Source organism: Balaenoptera acutorostrata, chromosome 15 (genome assembly GCF_949987535.1).
Source record: "Balaenoptera acutorostrata chromosome 15, mBalAcu1.1, whole genome shotgun sequence".
Classification (NCBI taxonomy): domain Eukaryota; kingdom Metazoa; phylum Chordata; class Mammalia; order Artiodactyla; family Balaenopteridae; genus Balaenoptera; species Balaenoptera acutorostrata.
This window is the reverse complement of record NC_080078.1, coordinates 31,761,139-31,781,440: the sequence shown is the minus strand read 5'-3', so window position 1 is coordinate 31,781,440 and position 20,302 is coordinate 31,761,139. Positions and strand designations below refer to the sequence as shown.

Here is a 20,302-nt window from a genome sequence, read left to right as displayed (position 1 = left end):
TCTGAGCAAGTCAACTTGCTCAGGGACCAAAGCCGATGGTTCAGGGAGCATTTGATGTTCCGGTTTCGTTCCGGCTGAGCAGTTTGAGGCCACGTGCAGACACAGCCCTGCTGGAACTGCCCTCCTGCAGCCTTAGTTTGGTTTTGCACAGCCCAAGAACACGGGCTTGGTTTGAGGTTCAGAAAGCAGTGGCTCTTGGGCTGGATTTGGGGGTCCGAGGTGGGCGAGTTGCGCTGGGTGTTTATTTCTCCTTCATTCCATCTCGGCCAGCATGGCTGTGCCTTCTTGGTGGATGAGGTCCAGACTGGAGGAGGCTGCACCGGCAAGTTCTGGGCCCACGAGCACTGGGGCTTGGATGACCCAGCGGACGTGATGACCTTCAGCAAGAAGATGATGACCGGGGGCTTCTTCCACAAGGAGGAGTTGAGGCCCAACGCTGTGAGTGTGGACCCGCCCGCCCACCCGTCTCTCCTGTCCGGGGCAGGGGAGGGACGCGGGGCAAGGGGCATCGATTTCTCATTACTGCTTCTTTCTCACCAACAAGGAACTAAGTGAATACCGAATGTGTCACAGAGGTTTCCTAAAGCCTAATTCTTATCAATTTAATTTAAAGCCAATGATTACGATTACCCCAGCTCTCTCTGCAGGGCTGACTTCATAGCAGTCCATTGTCAGGCTTCTAATTTTTTGCTTTGTGCACAAGCAAAAATATTGTTTTTAGCTGCTGCTGTGAATGGAGCATTTGCTCTGTGCCTGGCCCAGTTCTAAGTATTCCTCTTGTACTTTTAATCCTTACAACAGTCTAACCAAGTAGATGGTATTTTTCTCTCCCGTTTTGCTAATGAGGAATCAGGCACAGAGAGGTTAAGTAAGTTGTCTAAGGTTACACAGCCTGTTAAGTGACAAAGTCAAGATTAAAACCCAGAGCTCATACTCTAAACCATTTTACTGTACTGCCACTTGTACATACGGATTCTCATACACACACACACATGCACAGAGTCATCAAGGGCCCAGGATCGTTCCTTCCCCCATTCCTGCATGTAGCTTCTACCCTCAAGGTCACTTCATGATCCAAAATGGCTACTGGAGTGCTGTCTCAATTTGACGCAGTAGGAAGGAAAAAGGAGGGAAGGATAAAGTGGCCCCCTTCTCGTCTTTAAGCAGCCTTCCCAGAAAGCCCACAACATTTCTGTTTCTACCACTTTTGACTAAGATCTGGTCACATGGCCACTCCTAGTTGCAAGAGAGGCTGGGAAGTGTGTTTTAGTTGGCTGCATTGACACCCTAAAGGGGGAGTAAAGCGGGTGGTCTTTGAGGGTCAGACGGCCACCAATCCACTCCTGACTCCACCACCTAAGGGCTATATTTTCACAGACAAATCACTCAACCTCTCAGAACCTCAGCTTCCTTCATAAAATGAGGATTACAGCAATTAGGGGCTAGCCGTCTCAGTTTCCCCAGGATTGAGGGATTTCCCAGGACCTGGACGAGCTGGTGTCCCTAAAAGTAGTACCTACCTACAGGGTTGCTGTTACGGAGAGATTCTGGTGAGACCATATGCGTTATCCTCCCAGCACTTAGCAGCTACTCCTGGGTTAGTCTCTCTCTTAAATGGGGAGAAGTGTGTCTGAGGCTGTGCCTGGAACCCTTCTGATGCCCCGTGTCTCGTTCCAGCCTTACCGGATCTTCAACACGTGGCTGGGGGACCCGTCCAAGAACCTGCTGCTGGCCGAGGTGATCAACATCATCAAGCGGGAGGACCTGCTGAATAACGCGGCCCATGCTGGGAAGGTCCTGCTCACGGGACTGCTGGGCCTCCAGGTACTCCGCCCGGCCCCACCCCGGCCCTCCCGGATCCCCATCCGCGGCTCCCCACGGCCCCCGCGGGCAACAGCTGAGCTCTTCAGTGTAGCATCACACCCGCTGCCCCAGCGATTGTGAATAGGCTGCGCCATTGCTGTAGGGGATGCCTTCCCACCACTCCGTCCCAACCCCGTTCCCAGTTCCTGAACTCCCGGTTTTCTGCTGACACGGAGTTCAGGCATCCCTCCTTTGAGACACCTCCCCAACATCCCCTGTCTCTCGTTCCCACCCACGTGCCCGCTGTTCCCTCGTCTGGACCACCTTCTATATCCTGATCACTCCGTAGCAGTGCTCTCCAGGGGGACAGATTGCTAGCTACGCACATAACTTCAAAGGTCCTAGTACCCACACTAAAAGTGAAAAAGAAGGAGCTGAAATTAATTTGAATATTTTACTTAACCCATCATATCCAAAATATTATTTCAACCTGCCACCAATATATAAAATAATTCAATATTTCTTATTCTTTTTCTCATAATAAGTCTTTGAAATCCAGTATGTATTTTACACTTACAGTGCATTCCAATTTGGACTCACATTTCAACAGCTACATGTGGCCACCTCATTGGACAGTAGAGCTCTTTATTATAATTATTTGTCTTTGTTATGTCTACTCCCTGCCCGACACGCTCTCCTAGATTTGGGGACGGGGGATGCTGCTGGGAGGAACTAGTGTTTCCAGGACTGGCCAGCCCAGCCCAGGAGTTAGGAGGAGAGATGACCCTCCCCAGAGGGCTGGATACAAAGAGCCCTTCCTCCGGGAGCTTGAAGCACCCAGCCACCAGTGAGCTGAGCAGATCCACTGATGGTGATGGTGATGGTGATGATGAAGCGAGGAGGGATGGTAGTGATAACAGCTTCCATTTACTGAGAGCCTGATCCTGTCAAGTTCCGTAACAGGGGGTATCTCATACACTCTTAAGTCCAACGGTAACGCTGTGGGTGTAGACACCACTATGATCCTTATTTTACAGATGAGGAAACTGAGGTGTGGCGGATTATTAACTTGTCCAAAGTTACACAGCTTCCAAATGGGGTTTGAACCTGATTCTTGTAGCCTTCAAAGCCCATGTTCTTTTTTTTTTTTTTTTTCTATTTTTTGATGGGATCTTAGTTCCCCAACTAGGGATCGAACCTAGGCCCCCGGCGGTGAAAGTGCTGAGTCCTAACCACTGGACCACCAGGGAATTCCCAAGCCCATGTTCTTTGCCAGCGTTTACCTCTCTGACATGATCAAGGACATAACAATAATTATTATTATTTATTATTATTATTTCCATTAATTGAGAACTTGCTCTGTGCCAAGCATTGTGTTAAGTGCCTTATCTCATTTAATCCTCAGAATAGGATTGCTGCATTTAGGGGGGGAAAAAAGCAGGTCCCCCACCACCGCAGTTAAATTTAAATTTCACAAGTCTGAAGCCCAGGAGGGAAGGGCAGACACTGGACTTGGTTCCAGTCACAGGGCAGAGGCAGGAGCTTCAGGGACCACCGTCTTCCTCTCCCAGGTAGGGATGCCAGATTTAGCAAATTACAATACAGGACACCCGGTTACATTTAAAAGATGGCAACTAATTTTTTTTTTTTTAGCCTAAGTATATCCCATGCAATGTTTGGGACATATTTATACTAAAAAATTAGAAGTTGCTTATCTGAAATTTAACTGGGTGTCCTGTTTTTCATCTGGCACCCTTAACACAGAACAACTTGAAGTTAGGAAACTATAATTCTCCTCATTTTCTGGATGAGAATGGGGAGCTTTAAACCCAGATCTGCCTGATTGCAGACTCTGAAGGGGCAAGTGTGGCTGTTGAGATAGCTGAGAGCCTCTAACTGTGCTGTAGCTCTAGGGGGAATTTTTTTCTTTTCTTGGGCTGGATTTGCATTTAGACTGGGGCTGGGCAGGGGTAGGTGCTAGGAAAAGCCTCTGGGAAGGGTGGAAGGATCGGGCCCTTCCCTCCTGCCACAGTGTTCCTTCCCCTGTCACCAGCGTGGCAGGAGAAATGTCAGGCACTTACTTATGTCCCCTGGGGGGACAGCTGCACCCTGCTTGCAGTTGTTGGTGCTGGAGTATGGGACACGCCAGGGCCGGGCTTGGCAGGGATCTTGTTGTTCTGAGTCTGTCACGAACGCAGGCCGCCCCTGTCCTGAGTGGCCATGAGGTCCACGTGGGCTGATGGCTGCCTTCCTTGGCTTTGATGCCGGCCTTGTGTCCCCACTGCAGGCCCGGTACCCCCAGCTCATCAGCAGAGTGAGAGGACGAGGCACGTTCTGCTCCTTCGACACACCAGATGAATCCATACGGAATAAGCTCATTTCAATAGCCAGAAACAAAGGTAAGGCAGCCAGGGGTACCCACATTTCCTGGTGGGGGACCCGGAGGGAGGGGGAGGGGAAGGTGATTCACAGGACTAAAAATAGTCTGAATTGCCTTTCTCAAAAGAAGAGAACATTACCAGGGAGCTTTCCTTATACATTTATTCATTCGACGATGTTCGCAGAGAAGGTGAGCAGAAAGAAGGTGAGAGGTACCAACTCTGGAGAGGGTCAGGAGAGCCGGGGTCCCTTCCTTCAAGGAGCGTGCAGTCTAGCAGGAAGGGGTGACATCAAAGAGAATATTCCATAAACAATCTATTACAGTTATAAGTCCTAGAACAGAGGAAAAGGAGCTAGAGAACGAATAGCTGGGGAAAATGTCCAGGAAATCAGGGAAGGCTTCCTTGAGGAAGTGGCATTTTACCCTACATCTTGCCGGATGAATAGGGATTGGCCAGGTGAAGAAGGTGAGAAGGAGCATTCCGGGCAGGGGAAGGGATGCGTGCCTTTAGCTGGGCAGAATGGGGCATACAGAGGGAGAAAACAAATGTGTGGAGTGTCACGAGGGACAGACAGGTGGCAGGGGGTGAATCAGGTTCACGTCAGCCTGGGGATGAGGTTCGAGACTGTGGACTTTCTCCTAAGAGCTACAGGAGCCGTGGAAGTTTTAAGTGGGGCAGATCAGAGAGCCTACTATGTGTCAAAGCTGGTGTCTTTCACCTGGACCATCTTAGAGAATCCTGCAGCAGCCCTGAAGGGCAGGGGGTAATTCGCCTCCTCTTGAGAATGAAAAAACTGAGTCTCAGAGATGCTATACAACCCAGCCAAGGAGCCCCACCTAATCAAAGGTGAAATCGCCCTTTAAAAGAAGCAGATTCTGGGAATTCCCTGGCGGTCCAGTGGTTAGAACTCCATGCTCTCACTGCCGGGGCCCCGGTTTTGATACCTGGTTGGGGAACTGAGATCCTGCAAGCCGCGCAGCGCGGCCCAAAAAAAAACAAAACTCAGATTCTGTCCTTCATAAGCGCTGCTGACCTGCCCACACGTTTGTAATTTACTTCTTATTTTCTTTCCCCGCCACACCACGAGTTTCTGGAAGGCAAGGACTTTGTGTCAGGATTTCTCAATCAGCAGGCCTAGTTCAGGGGCAGCAGAGCTGGCATTCAAAGTTGGAAGGGAGGGAGGGAAGAGAAGGGCGGGTGAGCTGGCCGATGAGAGAGAACGGGAAGGAAGGCTGGACGGGTGGCTGGAAGGAAGGACCGAACGGTTCGGACGGATGGCGTAGCCACCGTGTGTGACCCCGCCCGGCTCCCCGGCCCGTGACTCCGAGCCCAAGCCCCTAACCCACCCCCGCCTCTCCTTTTAGGCCTGATGCTGGGGGGCTGCGGCGACAAATCCATCCGCTTCCGTCCCACTCTGGTCTTCAGGGACCACCACGCACACCTGTTCCTCAATATTTTCAGCGACATCTTAGCCGACTTCAAGTAAAGAAGCCATTTCCTCCACGCTCTGAGGAAGCCCTGATCTCACCCCTTGTCAAATTGATTAGTTTGCCTAATTCATGTTTTCACTTAAAGTATCAGAGGTGAATGCATAAACTGGAGGATTATTTGTGGGGAGGGGATGTTTCTGGTGGCTTGGGGGAGGGGAGGGGCTGCTTTGCTCTCTCCCTGCAGAGCCAATGGCGCACATTGGTTTTAAGCCCAGAAATTCTGCTTGAGCCCTGGACATGGTCTTAGGTTGGGCCCCGAGGGTCCTGGCCAGGTATCTGCCACCCTCGACCCCAACGATACCTTTGGAAGCCAGTCAAGGGAATGATACCTGCTCCTGGGGCTGGTGGCTGGGACTCCTGGGTTCCATCCCTCTCAAGTGACGCGTTCTGAACGGTGAGGACGCGGGCTCCCCCCGCCCTATGCAAACAGACATGCTTCCCCGTCGTCCCCAGGCCCCGAAGCTCTGAGCACGCCCCTTGCGCAGTCCAGTGACGGGCAGGACAGAGCATATTAAGGCAGGAGAGTAGGGACACGGGATTGAGCTTGGGGGTGTGGGAAGGGGTCTTCTGGCCTCCTGAAGAGTAGGGCCACTCCCCCGATCCATGTGGGGATTCCTCTCCAAACTGTGAATTCTCGCCTTCATGGGGCTTCGTCCTGGGAGAATCTCTGGGTGGCATCGCCGACAGGTCTTACTCACCACCCTCGTTCCCCAAATTCCCTCCCTCCCATTAAACGTCAGCCCAGACCTCTGTGGAAGGAAAGCTGCACCCGATCATCCCAGCGACACACGCCCAGGAGTGTAAGCCCAGGCCTGGGGAAGCAGAGACCCCTCCTCCTGTCCCCACGGCACCTGGGGTCTGACTTTGGACCCCTCGCCCCGGGACCCTTTCTCTAGCTTCTGCTCATCCACCTCTGCTCCACTTCTGAGCCGCCCCAGGAACGGCTTTGCTGCTACATCAAAGCTGGACTAGGTGTCTTCTTGCCGGAGGCATCATGAATTGAAGGCGCCAGAGCTCCATGCAGGAAAAAGTAGCCTGTTGGTGCAAGGTGGTTTCCTTGTCATGACCCCTCCAAGTCAGAGATTTTCCTGCCGTGAGTGACTGTGAGATGACCAGGCAGGTGATACTTAGAGGCTTAACTGGATGATGGCTGAGGCTAAAGGGGGTCTCTGCTGGAGGCGAGACAATTTTGGAACTGATTTGACCTCAGATGCTCCTGAAAAGAGCATTTGGTCGTCCTCCAGCAATGAGTGTTGTTTAGCGGGTAGATGAACGAAGTCTGTCCAAAAGGAAGCCACTTGGTCTCCTGGTGTCTTGGTCGACTATTTTGGGAGCCGGGCAGATCAAGATTCTCAATTCAGCACTTTTCTCTTTTAATAACTAACCATCCAAATATCTCAAAGTGGTTTGGTTTTTTCTGCTTCCGCTTTTCAGCAGATTTGGTCATCATCCTATTTTTTCCAAGCATGAAAAGCAGTCACATGTTTAACAGACGAGGGGGAATCCCTGAATCCCGGTTCACCCTGCGTTCCCGCACTCAGTGCTAATCCGTTGCTTTTAAGGAGCTGTGCCGTGTGCAAGGGCATTCGCACTGCCAACTAAATGGAGCCTCCCTCTCTCTGCAGCTTTCACTCATTTGTATATTCATTTATTTATCCAATCATTCATTCATGAAACTTGCATTAAATACCTGCTCTGTCGCAGGCCCAGTGCTAAGCACTAGAAATCCAAAGGTGAAATAAAACCTAGTCCCTGCTCTCAAGGGACTCACATCCCACTGGGGACAACAGACTCTTAAACCAACAATTAATGCCATAACAGTCATATGTGTAGGAACATCAGGAAATCAGAGGGAGTGGCCCAATCCACCTAAGGGCCAGAGAAGGTTCCAAGGAGAAAGTGGCATTTGAGCAGGATTCTGCAGGATGAACAAGAGTTCACCAAGTAGACAAGACAAGGAAGAGTGTTGCAGAAAGGGAACAGCATATGCGAAGACACGAGTTCACAGCCTCACACTTTTCACTGGGGAACCAGATTCCACAGGCAATATCCCAAGATACAAGGCCTTATTTAACAAACAAGCAAAATGCAAACCAAACCATAATTCATGTATGCTTTCTCCTGAGAACTTTAGCATTGGATCCAAACATACAGTGAGATTCCTGGAGTCCAAGAGGTTTTTAAGCCAGGGCACAACCAGAAACGTTGGCTCTCTTTGGTGGAGAGAGTGGCTCCAATATTTTGTTCTCTCCCCACAGGGCACTGACAGAGAAATGAAATCTTTTTTATCTGGAAAGTCATTTCCAGACTTATTCACTCCTTACCAAGGGAAGTTACTTATAAAACTTCTAAAGCCATTTATCAGCCAGTCCTCGTTGACTCAGGGCATAGTGAGTTCCTGAGACATTCTCTTTTGGAGGTGGAGGTGTAGCTGCGAGAATTTCAAGGAAAACATTCTCAGCAGCACTCAAGAAACTTGCCAGAGGTTGGTGAAAACACAGGGAGCCCAGAGGACAGGGTGCTGGCTCAGGCAGAGCCCACGCAGAAGAACTTCTGTGGCCGACGGTCCGGAAACGAATCCATCACACATTAGTGCCATAGAGTTTAGTAAATGTCGCTAGCAAATCTCATCACTTTTACAGAAAACAAGGTCCAGGCATAGCAAATCTTAGCACATCCTCACTTTTATTATAAATGGGTGTTTTTTAAATAATTTTTACTGACACTCAGTAACCATGCAAAATCGTGCACAACATTAATATAATCTGTATATCTATACCTGTCTATAGCTATCTGTATATCAGCTCATGGTAGAAAACCATAGCTAGGGAGCCTCGCCAACTTACGCATACAAAGTGATCTTGTTTACAGTATTCTGTTGACAGTGCCAATAAATGATAAAGAAATTAACACGTCACAGTGTAACTGATGACCATATGCACAATTCCATGAACTCAGTCTGTTTCCTGTGTTAATCAGTATTCTTAAATTAAAAACAAAATATTTATACTGGAAACATCAGAGTAAATGTGGCCTTTTTGGTTGGAAGTGGTTTTGGTAAGGCGTTACTTCACAAGTTCTTACGAAGCACCTATGATTAAGCACCTCGTAGGGATGTCCTGGGGGAATTCTCTACCTGCGTTAAGTCTGCCTTGGGCTTAGAAGCCTGGTGAGGCCATTCAGTTCATCAGAGTTCGTCCAAGACATGCCATGTAATGGGGATGGACAAGGTGTGGTCCTTACCCTCAGCTCACCTTCCAGTGGGGCAAAGGTCATAGCAACCCAGCGTAAGGACCAGGATACAGGAGGATATTGCACATGAACAAAGGATAGGCACAAGTCAGGGTGGAGGTTAGGCCCCTGAGTTTCAACTTCAGGGTTGAGTGGGAACTGCTCCAGTGACTCAGAGGAGGGGTGGAAGGCATTCTAGACCAAGAAAACAGCTACCCGAAGGCACGAAGGCAGGATGAGGCAGGCATTTCTATGGCATTCAGCATTACTAGATCACAAAGACAGGGAGAGCAGAAGAGCCTGGAGAGCAGGCCAGAGAAACAGGCAGGGCTCGGATCGGGAGGGCCTTCCGTGCCAGTTGGGGCTTCCGTGCACTGATGGAGCCGCCGAAGGCTTGGAGCAGGGGGTAATCCAACATGCATTCCAGAAGGAAGGTCCTGATTGTCCACTGTGAACGACAGAGAGGCTGGGTGATCAGTCGGGAATCTGTGGCCATCAAGATGACCAGGTGGCCCAACCAGGACAGCGATGATGGGCTGGATGGAGAGGGAAGGAAAAGCACAGAATCCACTACATCCCGGATAGTGACATTCAACACTAGATGCACGTTGGAGTTGCCCTAAAGAACTTCGTAAATATCCTAATGCTTAGGCCCCGCCCCAAACCAATTAAATCACATTCTCTCCTTCACGGATTGAGGTGGTAAGCTGACGACTGATGGGAATCAGCCGGGAGGCAGGTGCAGCGTGGGAAGGCACGGAAGAGATGCTGAGTCAGCACCTGTGGAAATGATCTGGCTCTTTGGTCCTCCTGGTGTCCTGACCTAGAGCCGGGGGTCGTGGGCTCCTGACTCACTTCTGCACCCAGCTGTCTCAGTGGCCCTCCATGGCCCTTCTTTTTCTTACCTGGAAAATGTATGGTTTGGACCACACGATTTCCAAGGCTCCTTCCGGCTGGGACACCAAACAGGTCTATGAAATAACTGACTTGGCTAGGAAAGCAATATCTACCATTAAATATGCTTTTAAGAATAATCACAGGGCTTCCCTGGTGGCGCAGTGGTTGAGAATTTGCCTGCCAATGCAGGGCACACGGGTTCGAGCCCTGGTCTGGGAAGATCCCACATGCCGCGGAGCAACTAGGCCCGTGAGCCACAATTACTGAGCCTGCGCTCCACAACAAGAGAGGCCGCGACAGTGAGAGGCTGGCGCACCGCGATGAAGAGTGGCCCCCACTTGCCGCAACTAGAGAAAGCCCTCGCACAGAAACGAAGACCCGACACAGCCAAAAATTAATTAATTAATTAATTAATTTAAAAAAAAAAGAATAATCACATGTAGTGATAATATTTATCATTTCTTGAGCATCTGCTATGCACAAGCATATTCTGCCGGGGCTTTGGAATGTTCACAGCACACCTATGAGCTATGTGTGTGTCTGCCTGTTTGTAAGATGAGGGGCCTGATGCTCAGAGACATTGGGGAACCCGCCCAGCATCACACAGCCTGGAGGCCAGGATCTGAGACACACGGGTGTGTGTGAATGAGCACATGCAGTCAGCATGGGGTTGGTTGAGGATCAGCCACTCAGGACCCTTCTCACCACCAGCCTGGCCACCAGCCTGGGAAAGTGAACTTGAACTGGTCAGCATTAGTGTGAGCTCCTAAGCGTATATCCCTAAGGCAGGTGGGGGAAGGTGCCAGGACCTTTGTTAAAAACAGTCACTGTTTCCATTTTCTGTCCTTCTTCCCCCTTCTCCACCCCCTGGGGAGGCAGGACAAGGCAGCAGAATGACCTAACTCTGCTGCTGTCTAGCTGGGTGACCTTGAGTAAGTCACTTCACCTCTCTGAGCATCACCTGCAGAGAGTGATCATAGTAAAGCAGCTGACACTTATTGAGGGCTTCCCTGGACCAAGCGCTATTTTTTTTTTTTTAAAGGATTTTCTTATTTATTTATTTATTTATTTATTTATTTATTTATTTATTTCTGGCTGTGTTGGGTCTTTGGTTCGTGCGAGGGCTTTCTCCAGTTGCGGCAAGCGGGGGCCACTCTTCATCGCGGTGCGGGGACCGCTCTTCATCGCGGTGCGCGGGCCTTTCTCTATCGCGGCCCCTCCCGTCGCGGGGCACAGGCTCCAGACGCGCAGGCTCAGCAATTGTGGCCCACGGGCCCAGCTGCTCCGCGGCATGTGGGATCCCCCCAGACCAGGGCCCGAACCCGTGTCCCCTGCATTAGCAGGCAGACTCCCAACCACTGCGCCACCAGGGAAGCCCCAAGCGCTATTTTTAAGTGCTTTCCATGTAGGAAGTCAGCCCCTTCAACTACCCTCGGTGGGTGCTTTTATTATCATTAATTCACAGATGAAGAAACCAAGGCACAGACAGTGATTATATTACTGGCCCACAGTCACAGCCTGGGAGTCGCAGGGCTGGGGTTCAAGCAGGTAGGAAGTCTTGCTTCCAAGCCACATGCTTCACCCTACACCTGCGACCTCTCTCTGGCTCTCCAACTCCAACAGTTGCTGGAAGGATTCAAGAAAATCACGTAATCGGGACCTCCCTGGTGGCGCAGTGGTTTAGAATCCACCTGTCAAGGCAGGGGACACAGGTTCGATCTCTGGTCCGGGAAGATCCCACATGCCGCGGAACAACTAAGCCCATGCACCACAACTACTGAAGCCTGCGTGCCCGTGCTCCACAAGAGAAGCCACCGCAATGAGAAGCCCGTGCACTGCGACGAAGAGTAGCTCCCGCTCGCTGCAACTAGAGAAAGCCCGCGCACGCAGCAACGAAGACCCAACACAGCCAAAAATAAAAATAAAATAAATAAAATAAAAAATCACGTAATCATCTCCTGACTCATGGTAGGTGCTTAATACACGATGGTTCCTTTTGCCACTTGATCTCTGTGAACCTAGCTCACATATAGTTCTAAATGTTAAACCTATTTCCCAACACAGGGACAAGTCCCACCAGATCCCAGAGTAGATTACAACTGTTGATCAGTAAAACAGATGTTTTGTCACTAGAGTTGGTACAAATGTGGCCAGATGGTATCAACCCTGCCTAATTAACCCTCATCAGGCATGATTTTATGGTTGAATGAATGCTGCAGGATCAAAACAGGGCCATAAAAGTTGGACTCTGCCCAGGTTTCAAAGGGACCCGGTGGCTTTCCATCCGGAGACTCACAAGTCCTGAATTCTTAAAGCAGCCAAGGGCAAGCTCCTAGTTATTTGGCTAACTCACCCCAGGCTGGCCCCCTGCAAGCAGCTAAGCCCATCAAATCTGTTCTGGGAAGTGCACTAAACATGCTTATTTATGATGGGCTGGGGGTGGGATATCTGGGCCTATGACCAGGTAAGGCTCAGTTCTGGTAACCGGTGTAGGAAGGACAACGGCTCCCAGCCATGCCCACTGTGAATGTCCCCATTTGGAGCAGACCTCACCACGGTCTGGAGGACTACCTGTCTCAGCTCAGGCTGCTCTAACAGAATATCAGAGATGGGGCAGCATAAACAGCCAACATTTATTTCTCACGGTTCTGGAGGCTGCAAGTCCAGGGTTGGGTCCTTGGTGAGGGTCTCTTCCTGCTTGTGTCCTCACATGGCACTGATTCCATTGTGGGGGCCCCACCCTCATGACCTCATCTGACTCCAATCACCTCCCAAAAGCCCCATCTCCAAACACTATCACATGGGGGGCTATGGTTCAACATATGAATTTTAGGAGGGGATATGAACATTCAGTCCCTAGCAACTACCATGTGAAAATGGACGTGCTACAGGTTACCCCATTTCCTGCATCTAAGTAATACACAGCCCAGGGCAGGTGGGGTGCCCAAAGTCCAGATGGTTCTCAGCAGATGGGAATGAAAACCAGTCTACAAAATACAAACACGGTTGTATCACTAATGCTTTTAAGGACTGTTTCCTACTGTCCACCCAGCTTCCAAGTCCAGAATGGAGATTCATGATTGAGAAACTTTTCTCTTTACCTCGAAAGCTGGCAGGAGGGGGAAAGGACGGCAAAAGAGATTGTGTTTATTACAGCATTTTACTTCATTTGTTAAGATGGATGACATGCTCGTTACGGAAATTTTAAACAATACTAGAAGGCCATAAAGTTCAAAGTAGAAGTTTTCCCTCTACCTCATCCACCTGAATCTTCTCCCCAGAATTAACCACTGTGAAAAATTTGGAATGTGTTTTTTAAAATCACAAATAGGATCATACAGAACTATATTGTTCTCTGATTTGCTTTTTCCACTTAACACTACCCCATGATTTTCTTGTCACATCAGCAGATATGGTTCAACCTCACTCTTTTTAAGGGCGTGTAATATTCCATAGCTTATTTAACTGTGTTGCCTACTAATGGCAACTTAGTTTACTTCCTGTTGTTGTTGTGTGTTTGTTTCACTATTAGAAACATTCAGTGAACATTCTCATATACATGCTTGGGTATTTCTATTAGATGATTATTTTGGAATTGTTTTCCAAGGGGGAAATCACCAATATATCCACACACCACCTGAATCTAAAGACCGTTTCCATTTTCTGAGAAGCTGCTTGACCATCAGAGAGGCACGGCTCTTGGGAAGGCTCAATCCCACACAATGATTCTCAAAACCTGGGGTGCCTTGGAATTACCTGGGAAGCATCAAAATACAGATGCCCAGCTTCTGCCCAACCAGAATCTGCAGGGTTGAGCACAGGCGAGTTTTGTTGTTTTTGTTGTTGCTGATCTGGAGCATGGGAACTGGGTACTACTGCCCTGCTGGTGCACTGCAGAAACCCTAAACTGTTTCCCTTGTCACATGTAATTTTAGCTTGGAAATAAAGGGATAGAATGATGCATTTGCTCTGTGTGCCCTCTGCTGGTACTGCGTGAGCAAACCACGCATCCAAGTGGAGGCTCTTTCGTGCCAGAGCCGGTGAGAATCGGGGCTGTCACCTCCCACTGAGCTGACACTTCTGGGCAGTGATTGTCAAATCAGGCTACGCATGAGAATCCCCTCTAGGGAAACTGGTCATGGGCCTGGGCAACAGTATTTTTTAAGAGGTGTCCAGGTGATTCTACACATGGAGCCCAGGCGGAGAACCTATTCTGTAGGGGGAAAAAAAAAAAAAATTGGCCCAGGGACACAGAGGCATGTGTCATTCTGGTGTTGTCCACCCTGGTCATCTACTTCAGAAATTCCCAGCATGGCTGCATAGCAGAATTAGCCTCAAGCCTGACAAAGAGACAGATTCTGGGGATCCACCCCAGACATAATCAGAATCTCCAGGGGGTGAAGCTCACTCAGGTAAGTGCTTACAGGTAGCCCAACAGGCCTATTTGAGTTAATTTTTGGTTTTAGTAAGTCAAGGTCGGATCATTAATCCCTCTTAAGACATTTTATAGGCACAGACTGTGTCTTTGGGAGAAGAGGTTCACAGGAATTGAAGTCACTGACAAGCAGGTGAGGCAAAGGTAGGGAAGGGAACCAGCAGCTCTACAGATAATTATATAATCAAGTCTTCTACATAATTGAATCCTCAGTACAACTTCTTGAGGATAAATAGTAACACCCCTGTTATACAGAGAGAGAAACTGGAGAGAGACAGATAGACACTTCTAGGTAGATACCTAGGGAGAAAGGCTTTTAGGCAGAGGAACTGTCAGTGCAAAGGCCCTGAGGCTGCAGGGTCCTTGATTATTGGAGGAAGAGCAAGGGAAATAGAGCTAACTGAAGTGGTCAGCGCAGAGTTGTGGATGAGGGAAGAAAGCTGGGGGTAGGGGCGGGGCCAGGCCATGCTGGGCTCTGTAAGGCCACAGTAAGGACTTCAGCTTCTACAGCAGTGATGTGATTCTCTTTTTTAAAAGGATCACTTTGGCAGGACTTCCCTGGTGGTCCAGTGGCTAGGACTCCGTGCTTCCACTGTAGGGGGCATGGGTTCGATCCCTGGTCAGGGAACTAAGATCCTGCAAGCCACAAGGTGTGGCAGAAAGGAAGGAAGGAAGGAAGGAAGGAGGGAAGAAAGAAAGGAAGGATCACTTTGGCTGCTGCGAGAACAGACTCTAGAAGGGCAAGGATGGAAGCAGCAGGTTGCAATAGTCCAGCGGCTATGAGGGCAGCTTGGATCGAAATGGCAGGGCTGGAGCAGGTGAGAGCAGTCAGGTTCTGGTTGTACTTTTAAAGTTGGTGTAAAATTAAGTCAGTGGAACCACATGCCATTTACTCTAAGAGCCGGCACTTCTGAGTGGCTCTGCGGCTCTCCGGGAACCCCCAGGCCCACAACCGGGCTCTGGGTCACACGGTCCACGGCACGCACAGCCCCTCTATCTAGAGACCCTGCAGATACACCCCAGCCGACAATGGGAGCCCAGCATTCCCAAACATCCGAGGGACACAGTCACACACTGCCCAGACCATGGCCTTCGACTGGCTGGAATTAACACGCGATAGGAATTTAACAGAGGCGACGACAAATCCATAATAAGTCTATGCCCTTTCATTTGCATCTTTAACTAAAAACAAACACAAATTAAAAGCTGTTTCCTCTTGTGCTTAAGAGCTCCCAAGCTTTCTTTCACTGACCTTCAAAGCCTCCCCACAGTGATTTGGATCAAATTCAGGGCCCTCCCCTTAGCAAAGGCACCCACCCCACTCCGGTCCACAATGCACGCTTGTGTCCCCTCAGCCTGAACAAGCGGTGCTCACGTCCCTCTCCTCCTCACACCTGGGGTCCCCTTCAAAGTCCGGGCCCTTCTCCCAACCTCACCCCTCCCGCTCTTCTGCCTCAGACCACTCCACTCCTCTCTTTCCTTGCACTTTTCCCCATTTCTTTTTTTAATATTTATTTATTCATTTATTGGCTGTGTTGGGTATTGGTCGCGGCATGCGGGATCTTTCGTTGTGGTGCGCGGGCTCAGTTGCCCCGTGGCATGTGGGATCTTCCCACCCTGTGCAGGGATCAAACCCGTGTCCCCTGCATTGGCAGGCGGATTCTTAACCACTGGACCACCAGGGAAATCCCTCTCCATTTCTAATTACACACATGCACTTAGCATCCGCCCTCCCTCCCCATCAAGATGCTGTCAGTCCCACAAAGGCCAAAATCCTCCCCTTTTATGAACCGTGGTGCCTTCAGCACCCAGCAGAAGAGGTTTGGGATGACTGGCTGATTTGGAAGCCTGCAGGAACAAACTGTCTTGAATCACATGCTTTACTTGCTTCTGTGAAATGCAATAAATTAACTAAGAAGATCTAACTTCTTTCATGTTATCGTCATTATAAAGTCACTTTTCTCAAAATGCCATTTGCAGTCCACACAGAGGAAAGGTATCTCTCCATATAGCTGGCATTTATCACATTCTTTATAGCAATGGAAAAATGGAAATCATTTAAACAAGAAAGGTTATAGGACCAGCTACATCCACTCAGTAGAATATTTTGCAATTACTGATTTTTTTTTGCATAAAAAGTATTTAAATGAAAAAAAATCAAATAATCGGGGCCTTTTGTTTTTATCTATTTGTAAGGTATGCTGCCCATTTTTTCCAACTTTACTGAGATATAACTGACATACAATATGGTATTAGTTTAAGGTGTACAGCATGATTTATACATGTATATACCACAAAATGATCACCACGTAAGTTAGCACCCCGCATCTCACAGAGCCACAAGGTTTCTTCCTTGTGACTGAATATTTTAAATGAATGTTTGTAACTGACGTAGTCTTATGTTATAACATGAAGCAAAAAAAGCCAATTTCAGATACAGGATAACATCTATGTTTTAAGTAAACACTGAAAGCACAGGGAGATACCACTTCACACCCATCAGGATGGCTATTATTAAAAAAAAAAAAAGATGTGGATAAATTGGAACTCTGATGCATTGCTGGTGGGAATATAAAATGGTGCAGCCACTATGGAAAAGTTTGGCAGGTCCTCAAAAAGTTAAACTTAGAATTACCGTATGACCCAGTAATTCCACTTCTCAGAAAATACCCAGAAGAATTGAAAGCAGAAACTCAGATGTTTGTACACCAATGTTCACAGCAGCATTACTCACAACAGCCAAAAGGTGGAAACAATCAAAATGTCCATCGAAAGATGAATGGATAAACAAAATGTGATATATACATATTATTCCGCCATTAAAAAGGAATGAAGTTCTGATACCTGCTACAACATGGGTAAACCTTGCAAAATTATGCCAAGTGAAAGAAGCCAGACATAAAAGGCCACACAGTGGATGATTCCATTTACATGAAATATCCAGAATAGGCAAATCCATAGACACAGAAAGCAGATTAGTGGTTGCCAAGGGCTGGAGAAAGGGGCCGTTGGGGAGTTACTATTTAATGAGTGCAGAGTCTCTGGTTGGGATAATGAAAACGTTCTGGAAATGGAGAGAAGCGATGGTTGCAAAACACTAAATATACTTAATACCACTTAGTGTACACTTAAAATGGTTAAAAGGATAAATTTATGTCTATATTTTACTGTGATTTGAAATAAAAAGACTGGAAGGTCACAAAACAAAATTTAGTTATTGACTTCTGAGTGGTAGAATTACAAAGATCATGACTTCTTTCCTCTTTACTTTGTTACAAATTATATAATAAGCATATTGCTAATTACGGGGGACATTACATATACCTGGCTTTATTTTATAAAGTATCACACCAGCATATAGTTCATCTGACTTTATCACACTGCAGAGCCTTCTGATGTGAGAGCCCCTAGACCTCTGGGCGGTGAACTTGCTCGGATTACAACCTTGCCCCAGTGGCTGTGCAGCTACTGTGCTGGCAGAATAAACGACCCACCTCTAGGCTTCATCCTGGTCCCCCCGCCGCTGGGTCCACAAGGGGGCGCAGCATAGGGCTGGTGAAATCCCTACCCATTGCCTGGAAGCCTTTTGCGATGCCATCACCTCTGAACTAACAATGACATTTATTGTTTAGTCTCACACCCATCCCGGGAGACAGGGAGGATTTTTCCACTTTAAGATGTGAAAACCCAGGGAGATCAGCTCGGTGCTTTGTGTCCACCTAGAGGGGTGCGATAGGGAGGGTGGGAGGAAGACGCAAGAGGGAGGAGATATGGGGATACATGAATATGTATAGCTGATTCACTTTGTTATAAAGCAGAAACTAACACACCATTGTAAAGCAATTACACGCCAATAAACATGTTAAAAAAAAAAAAAAAAAAAAGATGTGAAAACCAAGGTTCTGAGAGACTTGATAACCTGCCCCAGGACAGGGATTTGGAAACGGACAGACCCAAGTCTTCTGGCTCCCGCCCCCCACCTCTCTGTCTTTGATTTCACAGCAGTGTAAACTGTTCGAGAGAGCTTAGCATCTCTTCCTCCAAGAACTGGCTCTTAACAGAAACTTCTGGCCGTTATCTGAATGTCACACACAAGTGCAGTTAAGAATCTGCACTCAGGGCCTCTTTCTAAACCCAGTTACTCACTTCTACCTCATGAATTTCCTCATCCCAAAAGACAAGTTCCCAGGGGCCCCAGCAAAGTCTCCAGCTGCCCGACCCCCTCCTTCAGCCCCGCCCACACCCTCAGGCTTCCTGCGGAAGGCCTGGCTCCTGCCCGTTCACTTGAGCTTGTCCAGCATCCCAAACACCTGTGTGAAACGCTCTCGGTCCAGGATGCGTCCGTAGCGCAGGGTGAGGTAGAAGGTCTGTTTCCCATTGTACTGCTGGATCCGCACAAACAGCTCCTGAGGCTGATCCTGGCTTTCCGTCATGGGGATCACGTCGGCCACAGGGCAGTATGTCTCCCGTCGCCGGCCCCAGAAGGTCAGGTGGGCCACCCGCAGCATGGTGCCCGACTCGTTCACATACAGGATGCCCACCAGCCTCCGGAAGAAATGGCTCATCCAGCACAACATGGCCAGGGCAAAGCCAGCAATCCCGCCCGCCAGGCACAGGGAGTTGAAGGTCATGAGGCCCTGGGAGTACCAGTAGAGGCCAGGCGGCAAGGCCACCACCGTCAGGGCCGTCTGTGCCACCTTCAGCCGAGACAAGTACCCGAAAGCCCTGATGGCATCAAACCGGTACACCATCTGAAATGTCTCTGTCTCTGTGCCGGGTGGCTTCTCCTTGGAGGCTGGTGGCCTGCTTCCCACCCACCTCCTAGGATCCTGCCCACTGCAGCACCACAGCCCGTGGAGAGCCCTTCCCCATGCAGCTGGCCCTGGCGACCGCGGCACAGCTCGGAGGAAGGCAGCCTGAAAGGGAGACAGGGAGACCATTTCTCTCATGGAACTCAACCATGCTAATCACACAAGGAACAGCTGCAAAGCATCTTACACGGAGGCTCCCACCAATCCTGTGAGGCCAGCATCACTGCCAGAGACGGAAAGAAAGGTAAAGCCAGATGCTTTACCTCACGTGATCTTCACAAAAGCTGTTTGCAATGGGAACCACTACTTCTACGGAGGAAACTAAGCCCAGAGAAGGTAAGAAATTTACCCAAAGACACACAGCCAGTGAGTGGGGCAGAGTCTGACTTTTAATCCGGTCCTCTTTCCTCCAGACAGCTCAAGTAGGTATAGGAAAGGAGGCGCAGCCTTCATTCATTCAACAAATACCTTGGGAGGGCCAACTCTGGGCTGGCACTGGATCCACAGCCTGTGTGACATTTCCCCAAGCAGGAAACTCAATCAATGTCCTAGTGGGGAACAAATCCGCAAGATATTCATCATAATAACTTCCCAATTCTCGGTCAGGTTAAAGCGTCATCTTGGGGTCCGAAGGGAAAAGCTGTTTACTTGGCCTAAATTGAGGAATGGGGTAGAACGGAGGAGGAGGGAGGCGTCAACCCGTAGCACAAGGGTTTTATGAGATGCACAGTTCCACACCTCGAATAGTGCAGTGAAAGATACTTTGGGCGGTGAAGTCAGATCTGGGTTCCAATCCCGACTCCTACAGTCACCAGCTGTGGATCTTTGGGCAAATTACTCCACCTCTCTGGGCCCCAGTTTCTTCATCTTTCAAAATGGGGATCCAAAATATACTGAATGTGATGATGGTTTTAAACCCTTCAAATGCACTTGATGCTCGGCGAGTGTTCAGTGAGTTTTAGTTATCGCCGTTGCTGGCCCACGTGACCTGAGCGCAGAGGAGAGCGGGGAATAACAAATTGGAACCCACGTCCCTCCCGCGGATTCTCCGAATCAGAACCCCAGGCGTCTGCAGGCCTGCCCCAGGCCTGCCCCCGACCCACAAAGCACGTCACCTCCCTTACTTCCCACCACCCGCCTTCTTACCATGACTTCAACGCCTGCTGCCGGAAGTGAATCCCACCTACTCCCGGAACCGCTAAGAGCGCGTGCTCGGCCCTAATAGGACTGCGTAGAGGCGCACTGCACTCTGGG

At 49.2% G+C, this 20,302-nt stretch overlaps 2 protein-coding genes across 8 annotated transcripts in view; one reads left to right on the top strand and one right to left on the bottom strand.

Moving 5' to 3' along the window:
• Window positions 1-5,781, top strand: part of ABAT (4-aminobutyrate aminotransferase) — an 87,025-nt gene extending 81,244 nt beyond the window's left edge. The window contains exons 13-16 of the mRNA XM_007188417.3: window positions 271-438; window positions 1,678-1,824; window positions 4,091-4,202; window positions 5,549-5,781. Coding sequence (XP_007188479.1) covers window positions 271-438; window positions 1,678-1,824; window positions 4,091-4,202; window positions 5,549-5,670 — 549 coding nt within the window. The 3' untranslated portion in view covers window positions 5,671-5,781. The remainder of the gene's footprint in view (window positions 1-270; window positions 439-1,677; window positions 1,825-4,090; window positions 4,203-5,548) is intronic.
• Window positions 5,751-20,260, bottom strand: TMEM186 (transmembrane protein 186). Of its 7 annotated transcripts, XM_057529494.1 has the most exons (5): window positions 20,195-20,260; window positions 19,787-20,036; window positions 18,548-19,596; window positions 9,811-9,876; window positions 5,751-9,441 (listed from the first exon to the last, which is right to left on the bottom strand). In XM_057529494.1, the coding sequence occupies exons 3-5, from the start codon at window positions 19,184-19,186 to the stop codon at window positions 9,118-9,120; spliced, it is 1,029 nt and encodes a 342-aa protein (XP_057385477.1). In that variant the 5' UTR covers window positions 19,187-19,596; window positions 19,787-20,036; window positions 20,195-20,260; the 3' UTR covers window positions 5,751-9,117. The 7 variants fall into 7 exon arrangements, with proteins under 7 accessions (XP_057385477.1, XP_057385476.1, XP_057385479.1 ...); XM_057529493.1 differs by having other exon boundaries at window positions 18,548-20,036; XM_057529496.1 differs by having other exon boundaries at window positions 5,751-9,353; window positions 18,548-20,036.
• Between the last annotated feature and the right edge of the window lie 42 nt (window positions 20,261-20,302).